The sequence below is a fragment of the Lepidothrix coronata genome, unplaced genomic scaffold (assembly GCF_001604755.1).
Source record: "Lepidothrix coronata isolate B3197 unplaced genomic scaffold, Lepidothrix_coronata-1.0 Scaffold41, whole genome shotgun sequence".
Taxonomy (NCBI): Eukaryota; Metazoa; Chordata; class Aves; order Passeriformes; family Pipridae; genus Lepidothrix; species Lepidothrix coronata.
Genome location: NW_016690221.1, coordinates 1,648,547 through 1,673,708, shown reverse-complemented (window position 1 = coordinate 1,673,708; position 25,162 = coordinate 1,648,547). Strand labels below are relative to the sequence as shown.

At 42.3% G+C, this 25,162-nt stretch overlaps 1 protein-coding gene across 2 annotated transcripts in view; it reads right to left on the bottom strand.

Moving 5' to 3' along the window:
- MAD1L1 (MAD1 mitotic arrest deficient like 1) overlaps window positions 1-25,162 on the bottom strand; it is a 353,601-nt gene that overhangs the window by 201,869 nt on the left and 126,570 nt on the right. Inside the window, exon 12 of one of the 2 annotated variants that reach the window (XM_017813643.1) lies at window positions 6,709-6,849. In XM_017813643.1, the coding sequence (XP_017669132.1) occupies window positions 6,709-6,849 (141 nt within the window). Of the gene's footprint in view, window positions 1-3,745; window positions 3,818-6,708; window positions 6,850-25,162 lie in introns of those variants that run through there. The other variant, XM_017813644.1, reaches the window with a different exon arrangement.

The following is a 25,162-nucleotide window of genomic DNA, read 5'->3' as shown; positions in this document are numbered from 1 at the left end:
GGATTTGCACCACATTGCACAGAAGTAGCTCTTTTATGCAATGTCTTTGCTGCCAATGGGGCTACTGCTCCCACTCCAAGTGTATTGCTGCTTCCTCCTCCACCTAAAGACATCTAATTGCAGAGCCTGTATCTCTCAGCACAGGCATGCAGGCTCTCCAGTGTAAAGCATTTTAAAGCTCTCAACGTTGCATGAAACGCTCTCCCCTGTTCTATTGTGGTAAATATGATTCATAACTGCACATCACTTATCGGCCCTGTCCAAAACATCACTAAGAAAGAACCAATTTTAAATCTTCTGTAGGAATTTAGACCCAGTTCATCTGTTTCTCTTGTTTCCTACAGCCAGGGACATCTGAAGTTAATCCAAATTCCTTAGCTCAAGCCTCTCTTGAGCTGGGTTGTTCATAACATCACCAGAAGAGGCTACAGGAGGATTTGTTCATACCAAGAGCATTTTAAGTGGAGCATAGCTGGGAGGAAGGAGAGATCTTTTTGTTGCTGGCATCTCTCAATCTGCTCGGGCTGAAGTGAGATCCTTTAGATGCAGAGTACAGGAGCATTCCCACATCCTCTGAGCATCACACCTAGACAGCAGGATGGGGGTATCAGCATGGTCTCACCCAGGCTGGGTTTGCTTCCTGCAGGCTGAGACACAGCCAGAGTCCATCCTAAACTCCCTGCACTGCGAGCACAGGTGATCATTTAGATTTATCATTACTAGACATCTTCACATTTAGAGAATCAAAACCAAGGAAGAGAACTAGGGGGGAGAATGTCACTGACTGCATCTACACCAGGAGTGTGACTTGCAGCAAGAGGTGATGGCAATGACAATTGTCTACCCCTGTCCTTCCTGCACTCAAAGGACACAAGAGCAGAAGAGTTGGAAAATGTAGGAAAATGCTTTTCTGTCCCATGGCCTTCAATATCCAGCCCAGAGGCAAAAGCGTCCTTATGGCTGCTCGTTGGTCTGCAATGGGGGGTATTTTTCTGGGGGTTTGCCTGTAAGGGAGCTTATCACAAGCTAGAAGTTGTCTTATTTAATGATTCACCCTACACAAGTTGGTGACAGGACATTCTCATTCTTGAGAATGATGCAGGTTGCTTCCAGTTAGCTGTGGTCCCTGGGAACTGCTGACTTAAAGCCATTCTTAAACTGTCAGAGCATCCACACACTAAAAATAGCTGTAAAAATCTCCCTGTCATGAAAACAATGCTGCCTTGTGCAGAATATCCAAGGCAGTGCCATGGACTGATTCTCTTGAGCAATTACTAACTTTCAGGACAGATCCCAAATGACCAATCTCCTAAAAAAAAAAAAATAGTAATTGAGTTTTAAAATCTAGTTTGACCAAAAAAAAAAAAAAAAAGCAGCCTCAGACACAGAGACAGGTTCTGCTGCAGCATCAACTGGTTTTAAGAGGCACTGTTCTTCCACAGAGCAGAGACTGTCACCTTTAACAAATCATTAAGGCCCTTTGTGACTTGACTTCCTCATTTATATGATGATTATTTGCACGGTGTTTTCCCAAAACACAGTCACTGGCAGGTATAAAAGGGAGGGGAGAAAACTAATGACTCCCTGATTTGACAAGGTCAGTCAAGTCTGAAGGAAGATGAAACACGTGAAACAACAGAGAACCCAAGATAATCCATTCTGCAGGACTGCAGGAGAACACAGGCCTGACCTACTCTCCTTCAGCAAAGGAAAAAAAAAAAAAGCAAAGGACCACCGTGGTTCCTGAGAAGGCTCAAGCCTGCCAAGAGATACCAAAGCACTCAGGTTCAAAATGCTATTCCGACAAGGTGTTTGTTTTGTCAGAAGATGATGTCCAGCCCTGTGACTGCTCCAGCAATCAGTGGTAGCTGATGCATGGAGAGCATTAGCATCATCTCCAGAGAGAGACTGTTCTGTCCCACATGAGTCACAGATAAGATGCTACAATGACAGCAGAAGTCTGGGCAAGTGAAACATATGCCATTCTGGAGTGGCAGGAAAGCTCTGATTTGCTCCTTACGGACTTCCAAAGTGAGCAGAGTAATCTTCCCACTGCATCTTACAGTTGTCACCGAAGGAAAAAACAGTGCACAAAGGTTGGATGGCAGCAGAGAGGTACAGAAAGTAGGCAGGAGAAACCTGAAAACTAAAACAAACTCCTCTGTACTTTGCACAGATGGGAGGAAATGTCTCTGTAAAGTTCCCACCGTGACAGAAACCCCTTCTGCTACGTGAAGAAGCAATTTACTTTTGAGGGGGAGAGGAAATATGGCAAAGGAGCAAGATAAACACAAAGTGTAGATCCAAGATGGAAAAAAAAAAAAAGGTAAAGTGAAAGAGTGCTGAAGGGGGAAGCTGGGTAAAAGACAAGAAGTACTCTTAACTGCTCAAATTAACGTTTTAATGCATTCAAATTAAGCACTTTAAGCACCGGTGTGACTGCTGAGTAACCCCCTTGGCAAGGAGCAGATTGGTGACTAACATCACAAAACCAACATCAGGGGCAGATTAAGAGCCAATATATGGTCAATGAGTTTTAGGGTCACCACTAATGCCCGCGGTGGAACAAAACACAGAACATATGGCATTTCGTGTGCTCAAACTGTCAGGCTCACAATTAACTGATTAGGGTACATATGGTGCTCACAGACAGTGTAAATCTCTCAATGTAAAAGATGCTGGAGATCATTGAAGGTGTCAGCGTGAGTCTTCCTTGCAAATCTCTCTTCATTAAAGTTTCGTATGGAGCCAAGAGCATTGCAATAAAATCACTATTAATGGAGTTATATTTATGATTATTTCTCTTTTGTGCAGCTGGATTTAACTTTTCCAACACTGAACTCCACATCAAAGCTTTTTCACAATAGCTGCTGCATGCACAGAAGCTTCCTGTTTTGTCATATTTACCTTGAAATTAGAAGTAATGAGAGCTAAGGTGGTAAAAGTTAACGAAGACTGGCAAGAAAACTGATAATATCACCAGCATCAAAAAAAAAAAAAAATCAGGCTGCCACAGAAACACAGTTACAGTATTTAAGTTTAAGTATTTATGACAGGCTGGCCAGGGACAAACTCATTCCCTCTTCAGTTCCAAAACACAGTTTTTAAAAGATGGTGAGCGACACTTCATTAACCACGTGAAATGGGCTGACAAAGCCAGCTTGCTTCTCCAGCCACCATTTCAGATGACATTTTTCTTTGCATGTCTCCATGCCTTACATTCAACACTCCATAAAGTGCTTCCTTGAGCCTCTCCAACCTCATCAGCCTTGTGGAGGAAGGGGTTGGGTTGGGGGCGGGCAGTTCTGGGGAGGAGAAAAACAGACCCCTGTTTGCATGTCCATGCATTAGAGATCCAGCTTTTCTCATTGGTCATCAATGAAAGGGATTTAAAAAGTTCTCCATCAGCCTCTCTTTGCCTTCCAGTCCTCTGCCCCATCGGGCTCTGACAGGACTAGTTCTTCTGCAGCATCACTTCACCTCTGAAGTGATACAGGATCAAAGCATCCTTCTGTATCCCAGTTTCTGAAAGGTGCCTGTAATCCAGGTGCTGTTTAATTCAGACACAGCAGTTCTCCCAGCAGCTGGGCTGGGGCACAGCTCTGTATATCTCCTAACTCCATCCTCCCAACAGACACTCACACACACACACAGCTCCCCCCAGGGCTTACACACTCCTCTCTCGTTCCCTGTGTTCTTTTAAGCAGCTTCCCACTTCCATTTATACACCCAGCAAAGGACTTACCAGAGACCTCATCTCCCTAATGAGTTAAAAGCTGTTGCCTCAGCCCAAAATCTTCCCAGTCCCACGTGGCTTCCTCCTCTCTCCTACAGTGTTATCTCTATCACTCTTTCTTCACCATAGCTTTCAGCCTGCTGCTGGAATGTATGGGAAAATCTCTCTTTTCAGAGCAAGGAAAAATCCCTCTTAAGAACACTCACTTTTCCCCCTCTATGATTTGTCAGAGGTGGGGCTGCCAGTGACAGATTAGGGCTGCCAGAAGAAACAAGAAAAAAGAAAGTATTAAAGGGTTCTCTTCTAGGGGGCACAGAAAGGGATTTGGGTAAATTAGTTACTCTGTAGCCAAAAAAAAAAAAAAATAAAAGCTGTGAGAAAAGAAATCAGAGAGGTTAGACGTGGTTCAAGGTGCAAATGTTATGATTTACGAACAAAGCTGAAAGGCAGAAGGTACAAAATGTAATGCAAGAGGATGCATCTGCCTTGACTCTTCAAAGGCTTTTTTAAACTCAAAGAGCTCCTGGACCACAGTGATTTCTGGAGCCTCCCCAGCAGAGGGGCAGCACACAGGGACTGTGTCCCAGTGCCTGCTGGGTGCCAGACACTCCTCTGTGGGAATAACTGGAGTTTCCCACAGTGGCACATCCCCTGCTAAGTGGTGATCTTGATTGTTTGCCACACTTTAACCATCTTAGCCTATCAAAAAGTAATAGTGTCAGACAGGCCTTCTCAGCTCAGATCCATCACTGCCCTTCTCTGCAGCCACCCCAGACCTCCCCTGGATCCCCCTGGAACAGCTGTGCACGTTCTTGCTTTGCTGCCATGTGATGATGCTCACAGATCAGCTCTTCTTATTCTCCTGAGCTACTCTACAAGCTGACTGTGTGCTGCCCTCCCAGTCCCATCCCAGGCTTCTGGGATGCCCCAACCCTTCTGCCATACTGACTTAAACATGCTCAAGTTCTCCTTTTCCTTCCCTCCTCACCCTCCAACAGAGGCTGTTTCTCCCACATCTCAGAAACCACTGAGGCTCCAAGGTGCCTCATTCCAGCAGCCTCCTCTGTTTGTGAGCTGAGTCATTCAGGTGTCAACATTTCTGAGAGTCATGGGGAGGCTCAGCAGAGCTGGGAGGGCGCAGAGCATTATGTCAGAAGTTATTAATAGCTGCCACCGACCATCTCATTGACTTTGATCTACTGGCAGTTGATTACAGCTGCTGCTCCTGATGATGAGGCACCAGGGGTCCTGCCTGCACCTCAATTTCCCTCTCCAGTTTGTCGATTTTTACTAGAACAAAAAAATTTCCCCTAAAATTTCAAAACAGATGGGATTCAGCAGTCAACACTGCAGTCAGAAAGGCAAACACAAACAAGTGAAGCGTAAAATTTTACTTTATGAGAAAAATATCAGGTCTTTGAATCCTGCTTCCAAGCAAAGTCTTTGGAAGGCTTAAAGGTTGACATCACACACAACAAACCTCCAGAGAACACAGCTCCTTTCTGAAATTTTCCATGTAGTCCTTAATCCATACCCATGAAAATAAACTTAGAATTTGTTCCCAACAAATAATTAAAGGGGTATAGCAATTGGTTCCCACACTCTTCCACGCTTTCACCTGAAGAAGAAAAAGATAATTTGCTGTTGCCTGAACATATGCACACCCAACATAATCAAAGAAACAACTCAGGAAATCTCCCTGCAACAACCTAGAGCCACTGCTGGGAACAACTAAGGAAGCAGATAAAATAGCCACCTATCCCTTTATGTCAGCATCACCTATTCCTGCTCTCCCTGGTGGGAAGCAATACAGTGATCAAAAGACAACACAGAGCAACTTCTGAGACAGACAAATTGAGGCAAATTTCCATTTTATCTGGTGTTACATCTCTATCAGCTTGCCCAAAACTTCGCAGAATTCCTTCTTCTGAGACACTGGGAGGAAATGGATCTATACCATGATAGTCATCTACACCACACTGCTCTGCTTGCTAAGGATTTAAAGGTCACTGGTCCCTATCTCCCAGGACAAGAAAACAGCATTTTTAAAGATGTCAGAAGCAACAGAGTTTTATGCAGAGTGGCATAGTCTCTTTTATAACTTGAACACAAACCCAAGGAGTAATTTCTACAAGTTTTACTCCATTTGAATTAGAACATCTAAATCTACATGATGATGGAACCAGACACAAAGAAAGAAAAACTCGCATACTTATGACTGTTGTAAAGCCTGTGAAATAAAACTGCCAAGCTTTGAGATCACAGACATATTCCAAATATTTCAACTCATGACTGTAAAGCTCATTCCACTATGACAAAGCACAACAGAGAAGAGAGGAATGATTTGGCCAATGCATGTTAACGTTTATCTCACCACAGTCACATTTCAGAATACAAATTTCCAAAAAGAGAACTAAAGATAATATAAGCATTCCTTCAAGAAAGAAGTCTGTCTTTGGAAAGAATGTTTTCTTTCTTCAAGAAAATCTAGTAAAAAGCATTTACTAGTGACCAGTATTCTGAGGTTTTCTGGCCCAATGCCAAGAAGTGAAGAACTTACAGCACATAGATTTACTTCTTCAACCCTTAACTAAAGCTTTTATAAACAGAAGTTGCTCCCACCATGTACAGGAGAGCCTTGACAGACGTGATACAGTGAATCACTTGGACTAGACCACAGAGATGACACTACACTTGCTACTCCTTTACTTCCCCTTAAATGCATCCCTTTAACCCACAGGAACTAGTTGTCACCCCAGCCATGCATGGGTGCATCACACTCGAAGACTATCCTTGGCTTCCGCCAGCACCAGGCGCAGAATAACTCGTGAGTCTTACTGATGCTGGAATTTTAAAGTCTGATTATTGCAAATCTGGCTTCTGCCAGGGGAGATCACATCACCAAGGCAGTTCAATCTGAAAGGTCTCAACTCCTTCCCCCCTGGGGTTAGAACCTGATGCTCCTTTATTACCTCCAGCTCGGTGTTGTGAGCGTGCAGCTTCTGCACCGTGTCCTCGGCCTCGCGCATGCGCCGGCCCAGCTGGGGCGAGTGCTCCGCGGGGGTCAGCTCGCTGTCGTACGACTCCAGGATCGCCCGCATCCCATCCCGCTCCTGCCAGGAAGAACAGACACCTTTAGAGACACAGCCCCTGACTGCACCCCCAGGAGAGGCTTCCCAGAACAGCATTCCAGGGTTTCGCCCGGTGTTCTCTTAGGCAGACACGAAACGCTGATGGACGCGCACTCGTCGTCTTCATATCAGCATCGAGCCACAGGTGAGCAAACGGCTGTAATAAAGTAAATGTTGCTGCTGTGAAAACTGAAAAATTAGACTGCCTTGTGTCTGTAAAACTCCACATCCCTTGCAGGAAAGCAACGTGCAGACGCTCTAACAAGCAGATGGTGACTGAAAACAGAGCCTGCCCTCTTTTTGGAGATACTGTTCTAACTCAACATGGCTGAATGGGTTTCCTCAGCAAATATTTCTTGTCGTACTTGACATTATTCCTGCCAGAGTTTCAGCAAAGAAGGAACAGAATTGTCACAACAGAAATGAAACAGATTTGACAATGAACGAAGTGGCTGAGAGCAAACATCCTCAAAATGGTATGTGACTTTATCACTTGTTAAACGCTGCGACGCTCAGTGTTTGTAACAAATATTTTTTTCAGAGGTTAATATCTGGCAGACAGTGTGTTTGGCTCACTTCACAATCTGCTGGCAATTATAACCAAGCACTTGCAGAAAAAGACAAAAACAAGGATCTCTCTCGGCTCCCTCAGAGCAGTTTACATTCCCAACTATAAGACCTGGCCTCAAAGCTAAAGGTAAAACTTTCTGTAGGGGTTCCTGGTTGAAGTATTTCCTAGTGCACTCCCAACTTCAAACAACACCTATCTCCAAGGCACTGATGGAGAAGAATGGGGACAAAAGGAAAATTTCAAGAGGTCAGGTGTGTTTAAGGAGATTACTGGTTCCGGTGCAATACGCACAGGGGGATTAGCCAGCTGATGAAGCGTTTCATCTTCTGCCTGCACGGAAGAACCTTGATGCTTGTGAGGCTACAGAACAGGGTCAAAGCAGTTCAGGCCCCTGGCATAAACCCAAGGCAGTGCTGCCTCTCTTTTGCTTGGTGACTAACTGCTCAGCTAAGCAAGCCTGGATACAAAGGTTATCTCCTCCTTCCAAACCTAAAGGTCAAAGACTGAACGTGGATAGCAAGAGCACATGCGGGGAAGAGAAGGAACACTCACATTCAAGGTGTGACAACAAGACCAAGGGCACTGCCAGAGGTACCTATGTGTTCAGAGCACGTCACAGATTGAAAGGTCAGCCAAGATGGTTGGGTTGGTCAGCAGGTAAAAGGACCCCAAGATCAAAGGACAACCTGAGGCTACAGGAACCAAGTTAATAAAATTATAAAGAAAAACAGGTTTCAACATAAATAGTACCAGCAGCTATTACTAGCTCCTAACCCAGATCCGACTGAAGAGAATTTTTTTTCAAGGAAAGAACAGTTTTGCCGTAGTTTAGAAAGAATTATACATCTGACAGACGTGAGAAAGGAAATACTTCCATCTTACTGCAGAAGAAAACCCAGACACAGCCACACCAGCCTTGTAAAGAACTTCTTTAGCAGAAAGGCAGGACAGGATCTCTCCTTCCTCCTCTTCCCCCTCCAATACACACAGACATCACCCAGTCTGCCCACTGCACTCCCCATAAGGCAAACTGCTTTTGCTCAAGAGATGCCTTCCATTCCCCATTTATTGTCAAATCATTGTGTAGAGCACAGAAGAGAACATAATGACAGCCTTTAGTGAACGTATTGGTTTGAGCTTTGCATGTTGTTGCAATTAGATTTGCAATTACAGCATCCTCCCTCCTTCTCCACACTCCGAGCTGCTCCGCTATCCTAATTTTCTCCTAAGCATCTTTCATCGATGTGATAATTTACCACTGCAATGTTCTCTCCATTACAGCAGGGCAGTCCCAAAATCCTTAGTGTTTTTTCAAAAGCAAACAGGACCCCTGGCAACTCCCATCACACTTGGCTTCCAATTAACTGCTGAATATTAGGCCGGTTCAAGTCATCCCCAGCAAGATGCCCGCAGTTCCCCGAGCTCTTCACCTGCAAGGAGGACAAACTCCTGCTTTCATGTTAGCATGGAAAAACTGCATGGGAGCAGGACACCCCTACAGGCTGTCTCTCCCCAGAAATCAACTACAGCCCTTGCCCTTCAAAGCCTTTCTCTTAAACGAAGAGTAAACTTCTCAAGAAAAAACACACATGGTAAACACAGCACAAGCTGTACTGCAAAAAAAGGTGCTGAAAAGCTGAACTAAAGGGCACAATTAAACACTTGATCCTGGCGTTCACTTCTGCTCTTCAATTATTTCTAAATATTAATACTGGAATGAAATCAGTCCTCAGCTTTCAACAAGTGGTCCCCAGCTCCATTTTTTAAATTTCTCCCCATCAAGAGCACTTACTGAAAGCTGTTCCCTCCCTCCTAAAGATCTTGTTAGTTTGGCAGGAAACAGAAGTTCCTGTTGATAAGTCCTCTGTCTAAGAAGATTCTCTAAGATGTAATCCTAATTTAGTAATTGCTGCAATATTTCCTCATTCTGCACAACAGGATATTCCCCAAGCCCCAGCAAAATCATCCCCAGGGACTTTCAGACACCCTTTTTAACCTTATTCCAACACCTCTGCTTTCCTGCTTCCTATCAGGAGAGTATTCACCAGAATTACTAAAAAGCACTTGCTCTGGGAATTCCCAAAATTTAACCAGGATGGGGCACCTATGCTAACTCACCATGGACTTACACTGGCACAGTTCCAGGTGTTTTTTACCCTAAGCAGTTTTAAATCAACACCTGAACAGAAATGCAGCTTACTTTAAACATGCCCTAAAAGCAGAATGACAGTTTTGATGTTCATTATAAACCTAGGAAATTAATGCCCTACACAAACTCTGGTGCTGCAGCTTGCAGCTGTGTTTGAGGAGATGTAAATTCGAAAAAGAGGAAGGATAGTGATTTTTTCAAAGGTTGAACAGTTTCCCTTCCTTCTGCCAGCACCAGCCCATTCATCAAACAAATATGCCTCCTACTACCACATAAGTAACTAAAACGAAAACACATTTTATAATTTTAATCAGAAACTAGAGCTAATCCCATGAAGAAAAGAACAGGAAAATGCCTCTGCAAAATGACACCCCTAAGATGAAGCTTCTCCCCAGTCCTCCCACCAGCTCCTCTATTCCCTCTGTGTAAAGCCAAAGTTCCATCTGGTTGGCAAGTAGGTTGAAACTCATGAAGTCCCTTTCCATGGCATTCACACACCAGAGTGGTTTAGAAACAGCAGGAATACAAGTGGGCTTCTCCAGGACTTTGGGGTTAATTTTAGGGAAAGGCCTGAGAATGGTTCATACAAGCACCACCCCTGTGTCACTGCAGCACTGCACATTTCCAAGGGCAGCCCTCAGCTTCAGACACAGTCACACTGAGGAGCAGGAGAGCGACTCCCAGCTGGCTATTGGAAGCAACTGAAGAGTAAAACACAGCCAAAAAATTTTCAAGAAGCCTCTGACCTTACAAACAACCACATAAGTTCAGGCCTTGCCCCCTCTGCTGCTCGTTAGCCCCTCTTCAAACGTACACACACTCCATTCACCACAGACTTTCTAATTAGTTGAAGAAAAGAAAAATCAATAAGAAAGAAATTAAAGTTACAAATCTAACTGAAGTCAGTCACACACCCAGGGAAAATTTGTTCCTGGGGTAAAGTTTATCTGGTGTCATAATTTTATTGAAATCCTATATCTTCCTATTGACTTTTATCGTTTCGAGCTGGATGCCAGAGTTATCATTATTAGAGTCTCAGTGTTGCTCGCAGGCCTGAGGTTTGAGGTGGCTTTTTTTTTTTTTGCCTTTTATAAACAAGCTGTAATTGTCTGGTTTATTGATCAATAAATCTTTCAACTGCCTCTCTTCACCCGGCTTCTGTTCTGGTAACACTCCTGCACGATTTCTCTGCAAGAAAATATAGGCTTGTTGTTTTTTTAAAGAACAGATTGTTTTGTCATTAGCAACGAAAAAGCAGGAATTGTGCCGGTCGGTTCCAATAATGGGTTTTTAATGACAGATTCTAGTCACAGTAAAATCTGCTTTATTTCCACACCAGTGAACTTCAACTATTAATCCACAACCCAACGGCACAGCTCGCTTGCTCTCTCGTTTCTGCACGGGTTAGAGCCTGGCAGAGGAGACAGACTCTGTAAAGCAGAATCATAATGATATTTCCCATTCAGTGCTTTTTTTTTTTTTTTTTTGATGGTACAGAAATATTCCTGTTCCGAGCGTTACATCAGTTTTTTGTTTAATTAATGATAATTTTTGGAGAATGTTAATAGACTGCTTCATTATCGGAAATCAGTGGCAAGATCTCCTCCTCCTCCTCTTCCTCTCCAGACTCCTAAATCCAAATTAGTTGTAATAAGGGAAAATTTCAAGACTGAAGAAAGATATGGGGCTTCGACATCAAACAGGTGCTATTTGCAATCAGGTATAATTTAGGTAACTATTTCTCATAAAAACACAAATAAAAGAGAGAGAAGACTGTGTAACAGAGGTCTATACTTCCTTGCTTTAAGGTACACAAACACACATACAGAAGAAGGGAGATGGCATGTGGGGCTTGACCAGATGTTTAACATTAGTAAAATTAGCACTGTGAGGTATAGGAACATAAGCCAAAATACAATTAGAAATAACTGAAGAATATTTAAATATATTAGACTGTGTCAGGACCTATTGAAAAAATGTATTTTTAGGTTACTTGAAAAAGATTAACCACAGTAATCTCTGGTCCATGAGCAACTTTTTTTGATGAACTCACAAATGGCAGGACAGGACCAGAAAATAGGACAGTGAAACAGATCCAACCTTTTAAAAGAAGGATGGATGAGAAGATATAGACTCTGGCAATTATAAATCACTTCAATATTTTGGTATCTCATAAAATACTTGAAGAAAACATTAACAATCAGATTGCAAGCAGCTAGAGAAGAATTAGGGACAAGAAACAATCAACTGAGCCTTAATACGAATAATATCAAACCAGTCTAATTTCCTTCTTTGACAGGTAAATTGTCTACAGAATAAAGGCAAATAATAAATGTGATAAATCTTAACTTCAGTGATGTGTTTCTCAAAGAGCAGAATTACAATTCCACAACAACTCTGTAATTTAGAGAAATGAATTTGCATCAGGTTGATGAAACTCATGAAAACAAAGCACAGTGTTGTGTGGCAGCAGAGACACCAGGTACCATTAACAGGCTGCAGCATCAGTGGGCATCTGCCCCTTCTCAGAGCTGCCAGTTTGCACCTTCTTTATGGAAAGCATGGGCATCCTTCTTTCAGCTCACTGGGATACAGGGAGATGCCCTGTACAGCACAGAAAAGCATTAGCCAGGGAATGCCAACAGGGCTACTGACAATGAAAGGGTTCTGCTCCAAATTGATGGCTGGAGGAATTGATAAGGAATTGATGTACTGCTAAGTCTTACTTGGTAACATGTTCATATCCCGTTGCCTTATGGAAGATGGAGGGGGGAAAGTAACAACAAAGCAAGAGCAAGATGCAGGAAACAGGGGCCTGAAGGCAGGGCTGTGGCCAAAGGCATGTTCAGCCAGACTTTGGCTCTTACAGGAACACGTGTAAGGGAGCCACATCCCCTCAACTCCCTCCTGGAGCACTAATTAACACAGCAGCTAACTGACTCTTCCAGAACAGAAAAAAATCCCAAGAGACCAAGGCCAAGCAAAACCAGCAAAAGTTAAATTACCAGAAACTTCTCAAACTCTCCTTGCCTACAGCAGCATCTACTACCACCAGAAGGCAAATTGTTCGCCTTCCTCTTACCACCCTTGTCTTCTGTACAAATCATCTTCAAACCAAAATTTTCTATTCCCAAACCTCCAAATAACTTCCTTCTCAGCTACAGCCATTTCCCAGCATTTCTCTCTGTGGCTGACCTATTTTCACATTACTTTGCAAATCAGAACTGACTGCAGACATGTATGCATATACACACCATTGACTTTTTACTCAAGACCTCAATTAAAACACCATTTACAAAAAAAAGCCCATTAACTCCATAAAAATAAAAACATCCAGCAGCTTTCACTATCCTTGCACTGACAAGAACACTGGGGAACATTTTTTTTAAACATCCATAATTCTCAAATGTGACTGTCCATATATCAACCCTCATTTTTGCCCCTCAAGCCAATATAATGTTACTACAGGAACTTAAAGATAGATTTAACCTATAAAGAAGCCTTTCAGATGTGTTGTTTCCTACAACCAAGGCTTGTCCAACAAAAATAAAATATCCCTTTTATATAAGTCCAAGAACCTCCATCCATGCCTAACCTGAGTAGGTGGGAGAGAGGCTGGAATGACTGACGTACTCTGTAACCACAAGCACACAGCAAACCAGGAATTAAGCATCCCTATCTGTCCCATCATCTCTCTGCAAGGGATGGTTTTCATCAGTTTTCTAAGACTCTCAGAGCCATTTTCTTGCTAGGAAAGGCTGTGTATCATTCAGGTTGAACACTGTCTTTCCTCCCAAGGCTGGAAGTCCGGAGAAAGCAGCCACCCAGGGAAACTGTGGTGGGAAGAGGGCACAGCCAGGCAGAGAGCATGAGAAAAGCAATCAAAGACTGATTTTAGGTGCCAGAATGAGGCATTCAGAGATACTCTTAGCTTCCCAACCATCCATTCTTAAATTTTGGAGAAACTGTGTGAGCTGACTGCTCTTCTGGCAAACACTCAGCTGGCAGCTTTAAATGTACTCCCACAAATACCTGTGTATCTTACACGCTCTTGTATTCCATAAGTTTTTCTGCAGATTTATAGTTCTTCCTTTCTAACTCTTGGTCCCTCTCCTCCAACGCTTCTCTGCAGAGAGCTCAGCTTGCCTTATATCCTGGCAATGGACCAGAGCAAATAAATCCACTGTAACCCTTTTAATCTGTCTCTGATAAATCCCCTGCTTACTATCTCCTGGAAAATTGTGCATGGTCTCTGAAAGCCTCATTTTGCTTATAGCACATACATATGCCAGCTGACAAGCAATCATACAACTGACACTGCAACAAATTAAATATTATCTGACTAAAATACCCCTGGGGTCCTCTTGCTTCACAGTGAGTTTAACATGTTTAGTTATGTTTCTTAACCTCCTGCTGCTGTGAAATAATTTTATGATTTTTCCTTCATTTAACTCCCTTCTACCGGAACGCTCACCGCTGCCTATCTCCAGCACGAGCTTGCTTTTCTGCCTCAGTGTATTTCTCATCTCTTCATTCCAAAAAAAACCCCTCTTCTTCCTACCATTTCTCTTATTCCCACTGCTCAGGCAGTGGCAATCTTGTGTAATGTGAAGCTGCCTTATTCACCTGCCTCAGCACAGGCTCACTCACCATCTGACACCATGTGCACAGTTCACACATGAAAAAACAGCAATTTCTTTAAAAAAAAAACAACAACAAAAAAAACAAACACAAACAAACAACTCCCCCCAAACAAAAACAAACAAATAAAACCCCCAGATCAAAACAAAACAAAAATACCCCAATACTTTCTTCAACCCAGCCACTGGATTACCATCACTGCCAGAGGGAAGGCTGACAAGGGAATGTATTCATTCTTACCTACTGGCAGTACAGAACTAATACTTTATTCACCTATTTAAAAAAATAGGAAAAAACCCTTATTCAACCTCAAAAGAAAAGTTTTTGAGAAGGTATATCAGATTCTTCTATTCTGCCAGTGTCTACAGCACATAAAAATTCACCCCTACATTCATGCTTACCCTCAGATTTCTTTTCCTCCAGCCTACTGAGTAACCCAGATATTGGCCTCTAAAGCTCTTAACAGGCAGTTTCCTGCAGTTTTAACCACTTAAATATCATTAACTCGGGAGAAAAGTAAACTGACCTGTGCTCTAAGCCTGTGCAATTATCTCTGCAAGAATAAAGGAAGAGCAATGGCCCCATTGCCTGGGCTCTGTTCCTGGGATATTTAAGTTAAGACAGAACTGAAGCAGGAGGGCAAATCTCACACCAGATTTCAAGAGGACAAAAAAAATCAAAGACCTGAGTTCATCTAATCAGCTCCAACACAGCACATTCCATTGAACTCAAAATTAATTCCTTTGTCCCCTCAACATGTGTCAACAACTCTAGAGAAACAGCAGCAGAGGTTTTTTCAAGAAGGCAGAGAAAAAGGGATTTTAGATGATGATTCAGAATATATATCACCTCACTGTTTTATTACAGGACATTAATAATTTCCCATACTTTACTTAATTCATAAAATATTCTCTCTACTACCTCCAGGGTATAAAAGAATCAGCAGTTTCAGTAAGAGTTTCACAAATTATATATCAAGTTATTTCCTAGGTCGCCCACAGCATATCTGAATTATCTTTAAAGGATTCTCATGGCAGAGGGCACCCCCTGTCCTTGCAGCCCAGTGGTTCCTCCTCAGGAAGAGGACACTGGGCAGAGAAGATTGAACAGTCTGGCTGAGGATCTGCTGCAACAGGACAGTCTCATGCAAATAAGTTTAGTAACGCGCACCTTAACACACGTGAAGCCCAAAGCCAGACACTCACAGCACCCACACTGCAAACCACCACTCTGATAAACCTGCAAGCCATGGGGCTGAATCCATCTGTGCAAAAGCCCTTTCTGACAACTACATGTTGGGGTTTAGCTGTTTTCACTTATCTACAATAACTGTCTGAAATTCCCTCAGTTCCTCTCCCCAGCAGCCCACAGTATTCACAGACCCACCTAGATGAAGGAGGGTAAAAAACTAACAGCCCATACATACAATCTCACTTCCAGTGCCAAACCAGCCCTGGTGCCCACATTGCTGACCAAAAATCATAAAGCATTTTGTTAGGCACCAGAGGCACAGTGTGCACCTTCCATACTACATAAGCCACCTATAAAGGTAAAGAATTCTAAGCATATTCTTCTTGAAATGGTAATAACCATAAAGGGTCATTTCTCACCCAAACCATGCTCCCAACAGTAAGACTGGGAGATTATTTAATCACCCCCAGTGATTTATTCAGGGCAAAGCAATGATAAGCCATCACTTTGAACTAAAATTCTATGATTTACTTGGATGAGGTCAAAATACTCATTTCATATTACACAACATATATTTCACATTACCCACGTGATGTGGGTTCCAGGTTTTGACCTGCACCCTTTGAAAATATGAATGAATAATCATTTTAACACCTTGAGTGTGTAAGACAGAATCTGCACCTAGCAACACTTCCTTGGCTGTTTTTAGGATACGTTTATTCTCTCACCTCAGAGCACAGCTCAGCCAAAACCCACAAAAGGTGTCTCATTATCTTAAACAGGAGTCACTTCAGGGTTTGCTCTCAAACAGCAAGTAATCACCATGAAGTTTGGCTGCTCTTTAACCTTGTGACCTGCACATCTGAAAGAGATTTCTGCATTTACAAAAGAAAATGTGCCACCATGTGCTCAGGAATGCAGCTTCTGAACAGAGCTTTGCCATGTGCTGGTTCTCAAATCCTGTACAAACCTCAGTGCAGGTTGGCAGAGAAGCCCATAGGTCACCTTTCTGTGCCTGGGATCTCGTTTCCCTTGAGACCCAGACACAACAGTAAAGAACAAAATCAGATGTTTAGGAAGCAGCTATAGGAAGGACTGCTTCAGGCAGGTACAAGATTATGGTGCTTTGCCATCATTCCAGTTGTACCTCCACCTTCAGCTTTCCAACTCGAGAAAAATTATATTTAATAAATACTTTCCAAAAGTAAGCTCTCATTGACAACTCCTCTGGATATTTTTATTGTTCATATCAATATCCAGTCTCTTTCTGAACCCTGAGAAATTCCTGACCTTGCTAGTTTTCTGGTGGAAATTAATCCTAGTATGTTTTTCATTTCTTGAAAATGTATTTTCTTTTATCAGGTCTCAATTTGCCACCTTTCAGCTTCACTGAACACCTCTATTCTTGCTTCACACAGACAGGGAAAACAGCTCCCAAATAACTTCTCTAAACCACTCATTCATTAGACTCTGCGCTTTCAACTTGTCACCTCTTCTTCAACTACTTTTTAAGGTAAACAAGTCCAATCTGTAGTTTTCCAGCATAGCTGCTTTTCCAGTCTTTCACACTCTCATCACCCATGTCTGACTTCTGCTCTCATTCTGCAGCATCCGCAGCTGAACTGGGTGGATGAGGAATAAATGAAGAGAAACAGTGAAGATGCAGAGTCACTGCCCCCTTCCCCCCCCCTCTGTAACAGGCACATCCTCACCCACTCCTGGCTGGCTAAAGAGCCCGTGATCCCAATGTCTGCTGCCCAAACTCACCCACATATGAGTTACCCACAGACCCCACTCTGCCAGGATGTCCCCACATGTGAGGACCACAACTCCAGGGGCTGGCAAGTACCAACTGCTCAACACCTTCAGAGGGCTCAGCCCATCAGAGAAACAGGACCAGATGCTTTCCCAAAAGCTGCTGAGCCAGGGGATGGCAAACCCCCAGTGATTAACCTCCTCAACCACACCTAGAGAACACAAGAGAGAAGGATGCAACCCTATATCTAAGATAGAATCTGCAGCCCACATGACAATAACCCATACATACAGATTTCCTCAAATTTTAAACATTTCAGAAATGAAACTATTACTTTAAAATAGCCTACAAGTTAGTAGACATAATATTAATACTAGCTGCCACTCAGTGATCACCTTCCCTTTACAGTGTCACCAGACACTATAAAATTAATTCACGCAGACAAAATGACATTTCCTTTCTTTTCTCTCTCTCTCCACTGCCTCTGCAATATTAAATCAACAAAACCTTTCCTCAAAACTGCACTGACATCAACAATGTTATGCTCAAACCATTAGACAAAATGTGAAGTACTGAAGTCATGCTTCATTAAAAACAGTGGAAAAATCAGAAGAAAAACACTATTTAGGAAATATATTCATTATATACATCTGAAAGAGAGTGATGATTAAACGTATGGGACCAAAACATTCATCAATCTTTAATTGATATTTGACCACAATACCTACATTTTATTTTCAACAAAACCACACAGCAATAAAGAGCAGAACCAGGGTATCAGATAACCTACTTTCTTACAAACTAAACCCACTGGTTTGCTTTCATAGTAATGAACTGTCACGTTTTAGAGAACGAAATGGACCATCAGCTTTTCTACGTCTGGGCACAACCTCATCAGAGTGAACAGAACACAACATAATCACAGAAATTATTGGCAAACAAAAGACACAGGAATGGAGGGGAGAAGTCTCTCCCTGCCACGTAACACCATAGGAAGAGCACTGTCAACAGCAGACAGTTAATGGGGAAGATCAACTCCTACTTCCACACTGCAACACACCCACTGTGCAGAACTGTCTGGACAACTTGGAGGCACTGAAGCTGAATTTTAGCCTTTCTTATGTTCCACATACCAGCAAGCCAATCCAAAGGACACCCAACCATCACAGGCAGAATTACAGAATTCTAAGTTTACAATCAAGCCCTCAAGAAAACAAAAAGGGGAGAACAGACCCGTTTGCACAGCGATATTTAAGCACGCAACACTCATCACCGAATTTGTTCCACCTCTGGAAAATGTGTTAGGAAATACTATCAGAACTATTTTTATTATTCTAAAGTAAACAAAAAGTTTAAAATGAAGTCACGTATCTGTTGCTATATTTGGTTCTTCTGCTTCTCTGCTTCCATTTGTGAAATACCATTATATTATTTAATAAAATGCCTTTCAATAAACCTGGCACTCTCCTGACTTAGTACAATCTTTCTCAAATACAGCTTTATCTTACCAGCTGAATGAGATGATGCCATTTTCAATGTAGTTTATTACCAGCACTAGACAGACTCAGACTTGCACAACAGTTGAGGTTTGAAAGCTGCTCAAGATATTGTCCATCCCAACCTCCCTGGCTCTCCTGCTTTCCCCTTCTCTCCAGGACCGTGTCCCATAGAATTCTTACAAGCAAGTCCATGAATGGATAAAATTCCTCATTTAAAATTATTTAACAGTATCCTTAACATCCACCTCAGGCTGTTCAAAAAAGCCTTCACAATCAACATAAAAATCACTTGAATCCATGAGCACAAAAAAAAAGATGTTGGTTTAGAGACCAAGGGAAAACAAAAGTTAACAAGAGCAAATCACTGAGCTGGAATTTGACCACTTCACAATCCCTCTCCTTCAACTCATTCCAAAAAGCTGTTTGTATTTCGTTTGCAAGTATTACTTTTTAGACTTGGCCTTATTATTTCACCTCCAATGACAACATACATAAGCTCTACCACGTTCACAGAAAGCAGGACTACTGTACTGTTTTTGTCAGTGCAGTCTCAGAGATGCTGCCCATGATTACTAATTCACTAGGACCTCCAGCTTATTGAGGGTAAGCACAGAAGCACCCAAAAAGCAGCAAGTCATAAGTTTCTGCCTGTCTTCCTGTGCACATCAAGGATGTTAAACACACACAAAACCAAAATTAACAATCAAGGCTATGCAAAAGACTCCTTGTGCAAAATACCTGCCTCAAGTCCATGGAAGAAGTGCTGCAAATTTTACAGCAGATGTCAAATCTTTTCAACTTTTTCCCCCGAATCAAATTAGTTACTAATGAAACAGTTTATGATTAATACTCACTTAAGTCAAGAAGTAAATTAGTTGAATGTGAGCAAATCAGATCGGCTCCAGATATACATAATGAAATGTGTATATGTGAAGAAAATACTATTGCTGTATCTTTAGAAGTCTTCAACTTCTGAACACACTTAAAACAGTGTGATCATCTCATAATATCCTCTAGTGGCATTTCTGAAACACGATGAAGAAGGTACAAGCTCTTGATGTACTTGTGAAATACAGATGTACCTTCTGATGATCTAAACACATGAAGCCTCGCAGGGGCTGGTATCTCACTGACCACCTACACAGAGCTCCATTCAGAGAAATACTGATCCCATCCGCCCCAGGCTCACTTGCCAAGCCCAGGCTGGCTCACAGGCTCTGTCATTCGGATTTCCCCCTCAGGCCAAGGAGGCAGGACACGGAGGTCATGGAGGGAGGAAAGGGCAAAGCACAGTCCATCAGTCCTGTCTGTACTTGCAGCTGCTGGGGCAGTGCCTTGGAAGCATGAACAGAACAGAAAATACCTGCTAGAAATGATCTCCCTAAGCCTATAAGCACAATACCAGGCAAAAATTTATTACCTTTTCCTCTAGAGCAGTCTTGTACATATTTGAAGATATGTTTCTCTGCAGTATTCACTAGTGTAATTCTTCACTCTTTCCTCTTATTTTTTACCATTTCAGCAGATGGCTAATAAATATCCATTTCTCTCCAACACCTGAGAGGAACCACGGTAATATCTCTCTCAGTTATCCAGACCTGACTGGAAGGAGAGCCAGGAATGAATTAGATGAGGATTAGGAACAAGAAATCACTTTGTAATTGAAAACTGAGGGTCAGCCACCATGAAGCAAAATACAGAAGACTCACAGAGTCACTCTAAAAATCAAAGAAGAGAAGAAATGTCTGTGGTCTTTTACTAATATTCTGTATTTGCACATCCAACAGGTTACCCCATATAGCTAATTTTAAACACTAGTCCCTAAAAGCTTTGAATTTAAAAACAAATGTGGTAGTAACTGAAAACCCCTCCTCACCAAGCCTGTGGCATAGCTTGTATAAAGACCTTTTTCTCCAGAGGGCACAAAATGGAAACTGTAATTGTATTTAGGTTTTAGTGTGAGAAAGGCAGGAAAAAATACTGTCAGTTCAGCAGCTATGAAGGAAGATGACATGAAAAGAGTAAACAGGTTGAAAAATAGAGAGCTCCTAAGTTTTCATCTCAAAAGAAAAAAAAAACAACTTTACACATAACTTTAAAAACTTCTTAGGAACACGAGCAAATAAAGGAATTAATGTCCAGCTGAAGTCTGTGTGCTTCTAAAAGAAGGTACCTATTCAATCATCTTTTTCTTAATCAACAGTTTAATACTATAAACAAAAAAAACCAGCAGCATGACAAATGAAGTTTTTTAGAGAGAGCTTCTCCCTGCCTCCTCCTGTGGCACCAAAAGGCAAACAGCTGCTCACTCTACATCACGCACACCATCCTCACACTGGCACACTAATGGGTTTTCTGACAAGGCAAACTCTAATATTAGACACTGCTCTTATTAGCTCAGATCAGAGTGTGCTGTTAAACCCTGCAGGTACCACACTCTGCCGAGGTTGCTCTCTTTATTTCACAAATCATATGTAATTGCCTCTTTACTATCACCCACTGAATTGAGTTGAACGCTACCGTTCTTCTCTAAATTCAACGTTCATGCACTTCAAACATATGTATTTCATACTTAAAGAATACTTTTTGCAATAAAAATACTTCAAAAGCTTAGAATTGGGGTTATTAGACAATTTACCCCACCGATACAAACAGCAAAGAGAAAAGCCAAGCCACTCCTCCCTTCCTCCAAACAGCAATTGCTTTTTCACTCGCCACATGTGGAAACAGGGGGGTCTCTGAAGTGGTTTTAAATCCTTATGTTTCAATGAACAGTGTGTGATGGATATGGCTGTTATTTGTAACGCCATAGGAGCGTGTTATAAATAACCTGGTGTTATTTATGAGCAGCGTGTTGTTGTGCACACCAGAGCAGCCCCAGAGCCACGACATCCCACAGCAAGCCCCGGCTGCGAGGAAAGGTTTTATGGAATGTTTGCACAGACTTAGGCACACGTGTGATCTGTCTTAGTGATTCCTGGAGGCTGGCAGGAACCAGGGCACCAGGGACAGGCACATGCCTGGCTGGGCATCACACACGTGGGGCCAGGGAGTGCAAACAGTGAGAGCCTCACTGGGGCAGCAGGAGATGGGAAACAAACAGGAGCTGGGCTGACTTTGCATTCGACACGAAGGGAATTTCTGAGGTCTCTACTGTGTCTGTTAGCACAGCATTTTAAACAGACCCAGAAATGACAGACCTGTCTGTGCTGGAGGTGCTTAACACAAGCATGAAGTGCTTGCTCATTGTGGACCTGGAGCTGCTGAAAGGGGAGGACAGTTACTCATCACTAATCCTTACTTGCACATCACTCTCCTACCAAGCTTGCTAACAAGTCTGGCAAGTTAATGGATAATCAGAAGATTGTTTTTTCCCCTCCCCTTCTCATCCACAGTCTTACCCACTATGTTAGAACCTATTAAATTACAGCTAAATCATCTCCAACAACATACGCCAAGTCTAGCCCTGAATTTCTTCAAGAGGTGTGATTTTATCCCTAAGTTTCTCCTGCTTTTTCTCTTATTTGCTTTTTAAACAAAAACAATTACTGTCAAGAGGTGTGAGTTTTGTATTTCCCTGCCACTTACAGACGACATTAGTCTCTTCCCTGCTCATTCCTACTGAAACAATGCTGCCTACTGCCACGTCAACTTTAAAAAGCAAATGCAATTGAAGTTATCACCATGCAGCTCACAGAGAGAGATACCTGCACAACATAATTGATTCCTCTTCTGATCTCACTGGTTAACAAAAATAATTGAATTTGGTACTCTTTTTAACACACTCACATATTCCTTTACAGTTCTGAGTTGAACATCCTCCCCGCTTTTGTCCTTGGTCTCATTTTCAAAAACTTTTATCTTTAGTTTGCCAATCTAGTACAAGCAAGAGACTCTCCAGTCTGGGGAAAACTAGAGCACAGACAATTAAGGCAGGAGAGAAGCAGGAGGAAAAATGCAGTATAATATATGCAAATGCAGCTGTCTTATGAGGACACTCTTATAAGTAACTTGTTCATGAAACTCTCCCACTTAGCAGAAGGGCAGGGCTACCTTTAGGTTTTTATGCTGCAGTTTTTAGCAGTTAATCTTAAAGCAGCCTCTTATCGGAGTTCAGCTTCACCATCTCCATCTTCCAGAAGGGAAAACTAGTGCCCCCCAAGATGAAGTGGTTGTGGTCATTCAGCAGCTTAGAACTGGGCTAAAACACAGACCTGCTGCTTTGTGACACTACAAGGAGATCATCCCTCTGGAGATGAGAGTCAACACTTCTACCTGTAGCCACTGACACTTCGTTCCATCTCTTGTACGAGCAAAGGAGCTCAGACATTCACAAGGCAAAAGTTCCTCACTTTCTTCTACTCAGCTTTTTGCTGACGTAGCTTCAGAAACTTCATTTTCAAACTACTTCTGAGCAAAGATGATCCCGAGCATTTAGTTTGGGAAGGGGAAAAGCACAACTTTTAGGTCACAAACCCAGCAATTACTTCCAGCAGCACAAAGGCAAAGGCTTCCCCATAATCTGCGTTTCACACACAGGTGGGGAAAGAAGCTGCCAAAAAAGCCATCCTTCATCAAACCCAGAGCTGCATTCACAGGCTAACTCACTGAGCTGCTGAATTTATATGCAGCAACAGAACCATGTAAGGATCAAATAAAATTAATTCTGTCTAATAACAAATTAATTGTCCATGCCAACCTCTAATGTCTCCATCATCAAATGAATTTCCATGTTATTTACCCACCACAACTTCCCATGGGGAAGGAGAAAGGCAGCTGCTTAGATTAAAGAGTGAAACAGAAGAGCCTCCTAGACAAAGGATCTTTTCATTTTCTAAATGATTGCTCTACTCCAAAACATCTTAAGAGAAATAATGTTATTTTTTTATTCTTTTCACAAAACCAAGATGCAAACTGCCTGATTTGATGCTGCTATTTCATTGCCTTAGAACTGTGTGAATCAACTTCTAGTGGTAAGGACAGATAGGCTCATGCAGAAATAATGTTCCCATTACAAGAAAAATAAATTGCCAACAGACCTAAGGAAGTATTATTCTCATTTTATATTTTTTGATGCATGGATCACTGTAGCCCTCACCTTATTTATTGACAACAGGAACATTTTTAAAAGGCATATAAGACGACAACAACAAAACCCACTTTCTGATAAAACTAGGCTATAAATTCTTCCAAAAGACCAGGAAAGTGACACATGCTGTCAGATCCCCACTGCTCTTATTTTGCAATCTTATTTTAATGCCTCTAAAACATCAAAAATTGTCCACTTTGACCATACCAAATACCTCTGAGAATCATCATCTAATTAACGAGTTTTTCTGGGAAATAAAAGGAAGCTTTCTCTAACAGCAATGTCAACCTTCCACCCCACTTAAACAATCTACTTCTATGCCTGAGGATTGCCCAGGCTTAGGAAACCAACTCTTAAAGTACTGATCCAAACTGAGGAGTCTGGGGAGAGAAGGGCACAAGGGGAGAAGACAGCCCCTCACAGAAGATTTGGAGAAACTCGAGCCTTTGACCTGATTAGTCCAACAACTCACTATTTTTGATCAGGCAAGCAACAGCAAAAGACACAACAGACCTTTTAGACAGAAGTCAAAGTGCTTTGTCACCCAACACACAATTCTTACTTGAATGGGGGTTTAAAAGGTTATTACTTAAAGTTGTCATGGGATAACTGCCCAGTAACGTCATTTACTGTATTGGGAAATCTTCAGTACAGAGCCAACTGCAGGACTGGTCAGACTTAGAGTGGCCAAGAGTTCTCTAGATTACAGAGTGGTCCTACCAAACTTCTGACCTGACTGTCCCTGCAGCCACAAAGGAAAGGAAAAACTTGTACACGGTAAAACTACAGGGCACGACCTGAAAGAAATCTTTCAAAAACGAGCACGATCTATCAAATAGGGATGTAATTTATCCTGGCTGCAATGGTTTTCTACACAGAGAAGATTAGGAGCAACAGAGTCACTGTTCCAAAGCAGAAACAAAACAACTTTTAGTTAAGAAATAAAGCAGATGGCCCGTGTAGATTAAAGAGAAGGTAGAGTGTGATGCAAGAACACACCGCTGTGCCCAAATCCCACAGTAATTACTGCAGTGGCGGCGCCTCACTAATGATGCTGTGCCTCTGAACTGGGACAAATTAACACAAAGACACACATGCTGGTGACTCGCAGCCCAAGGGAAGGTGAGTATTACGGAGACACAGGCATTTAAGGGAATCACAACAGATTAAATGCTGCGAGGTACAGGCAAGCAATATGCAGTCCCAACAGGAAAGCAACGTGGGAAAGGATGTGTTCCCCCATCTGTCCTAGAAAATGAAATGAAAATGAAAATTGATGTTCTACATAGATCCATTGTACAGTCCCTTTCTCATCCCTCTTGCATTTCAGCATCTTTACTGTCAGTCCTGTTCCCTCAAACTTCTGTAAAGGTTGGAGATCAGAATGACTGTCACTGGG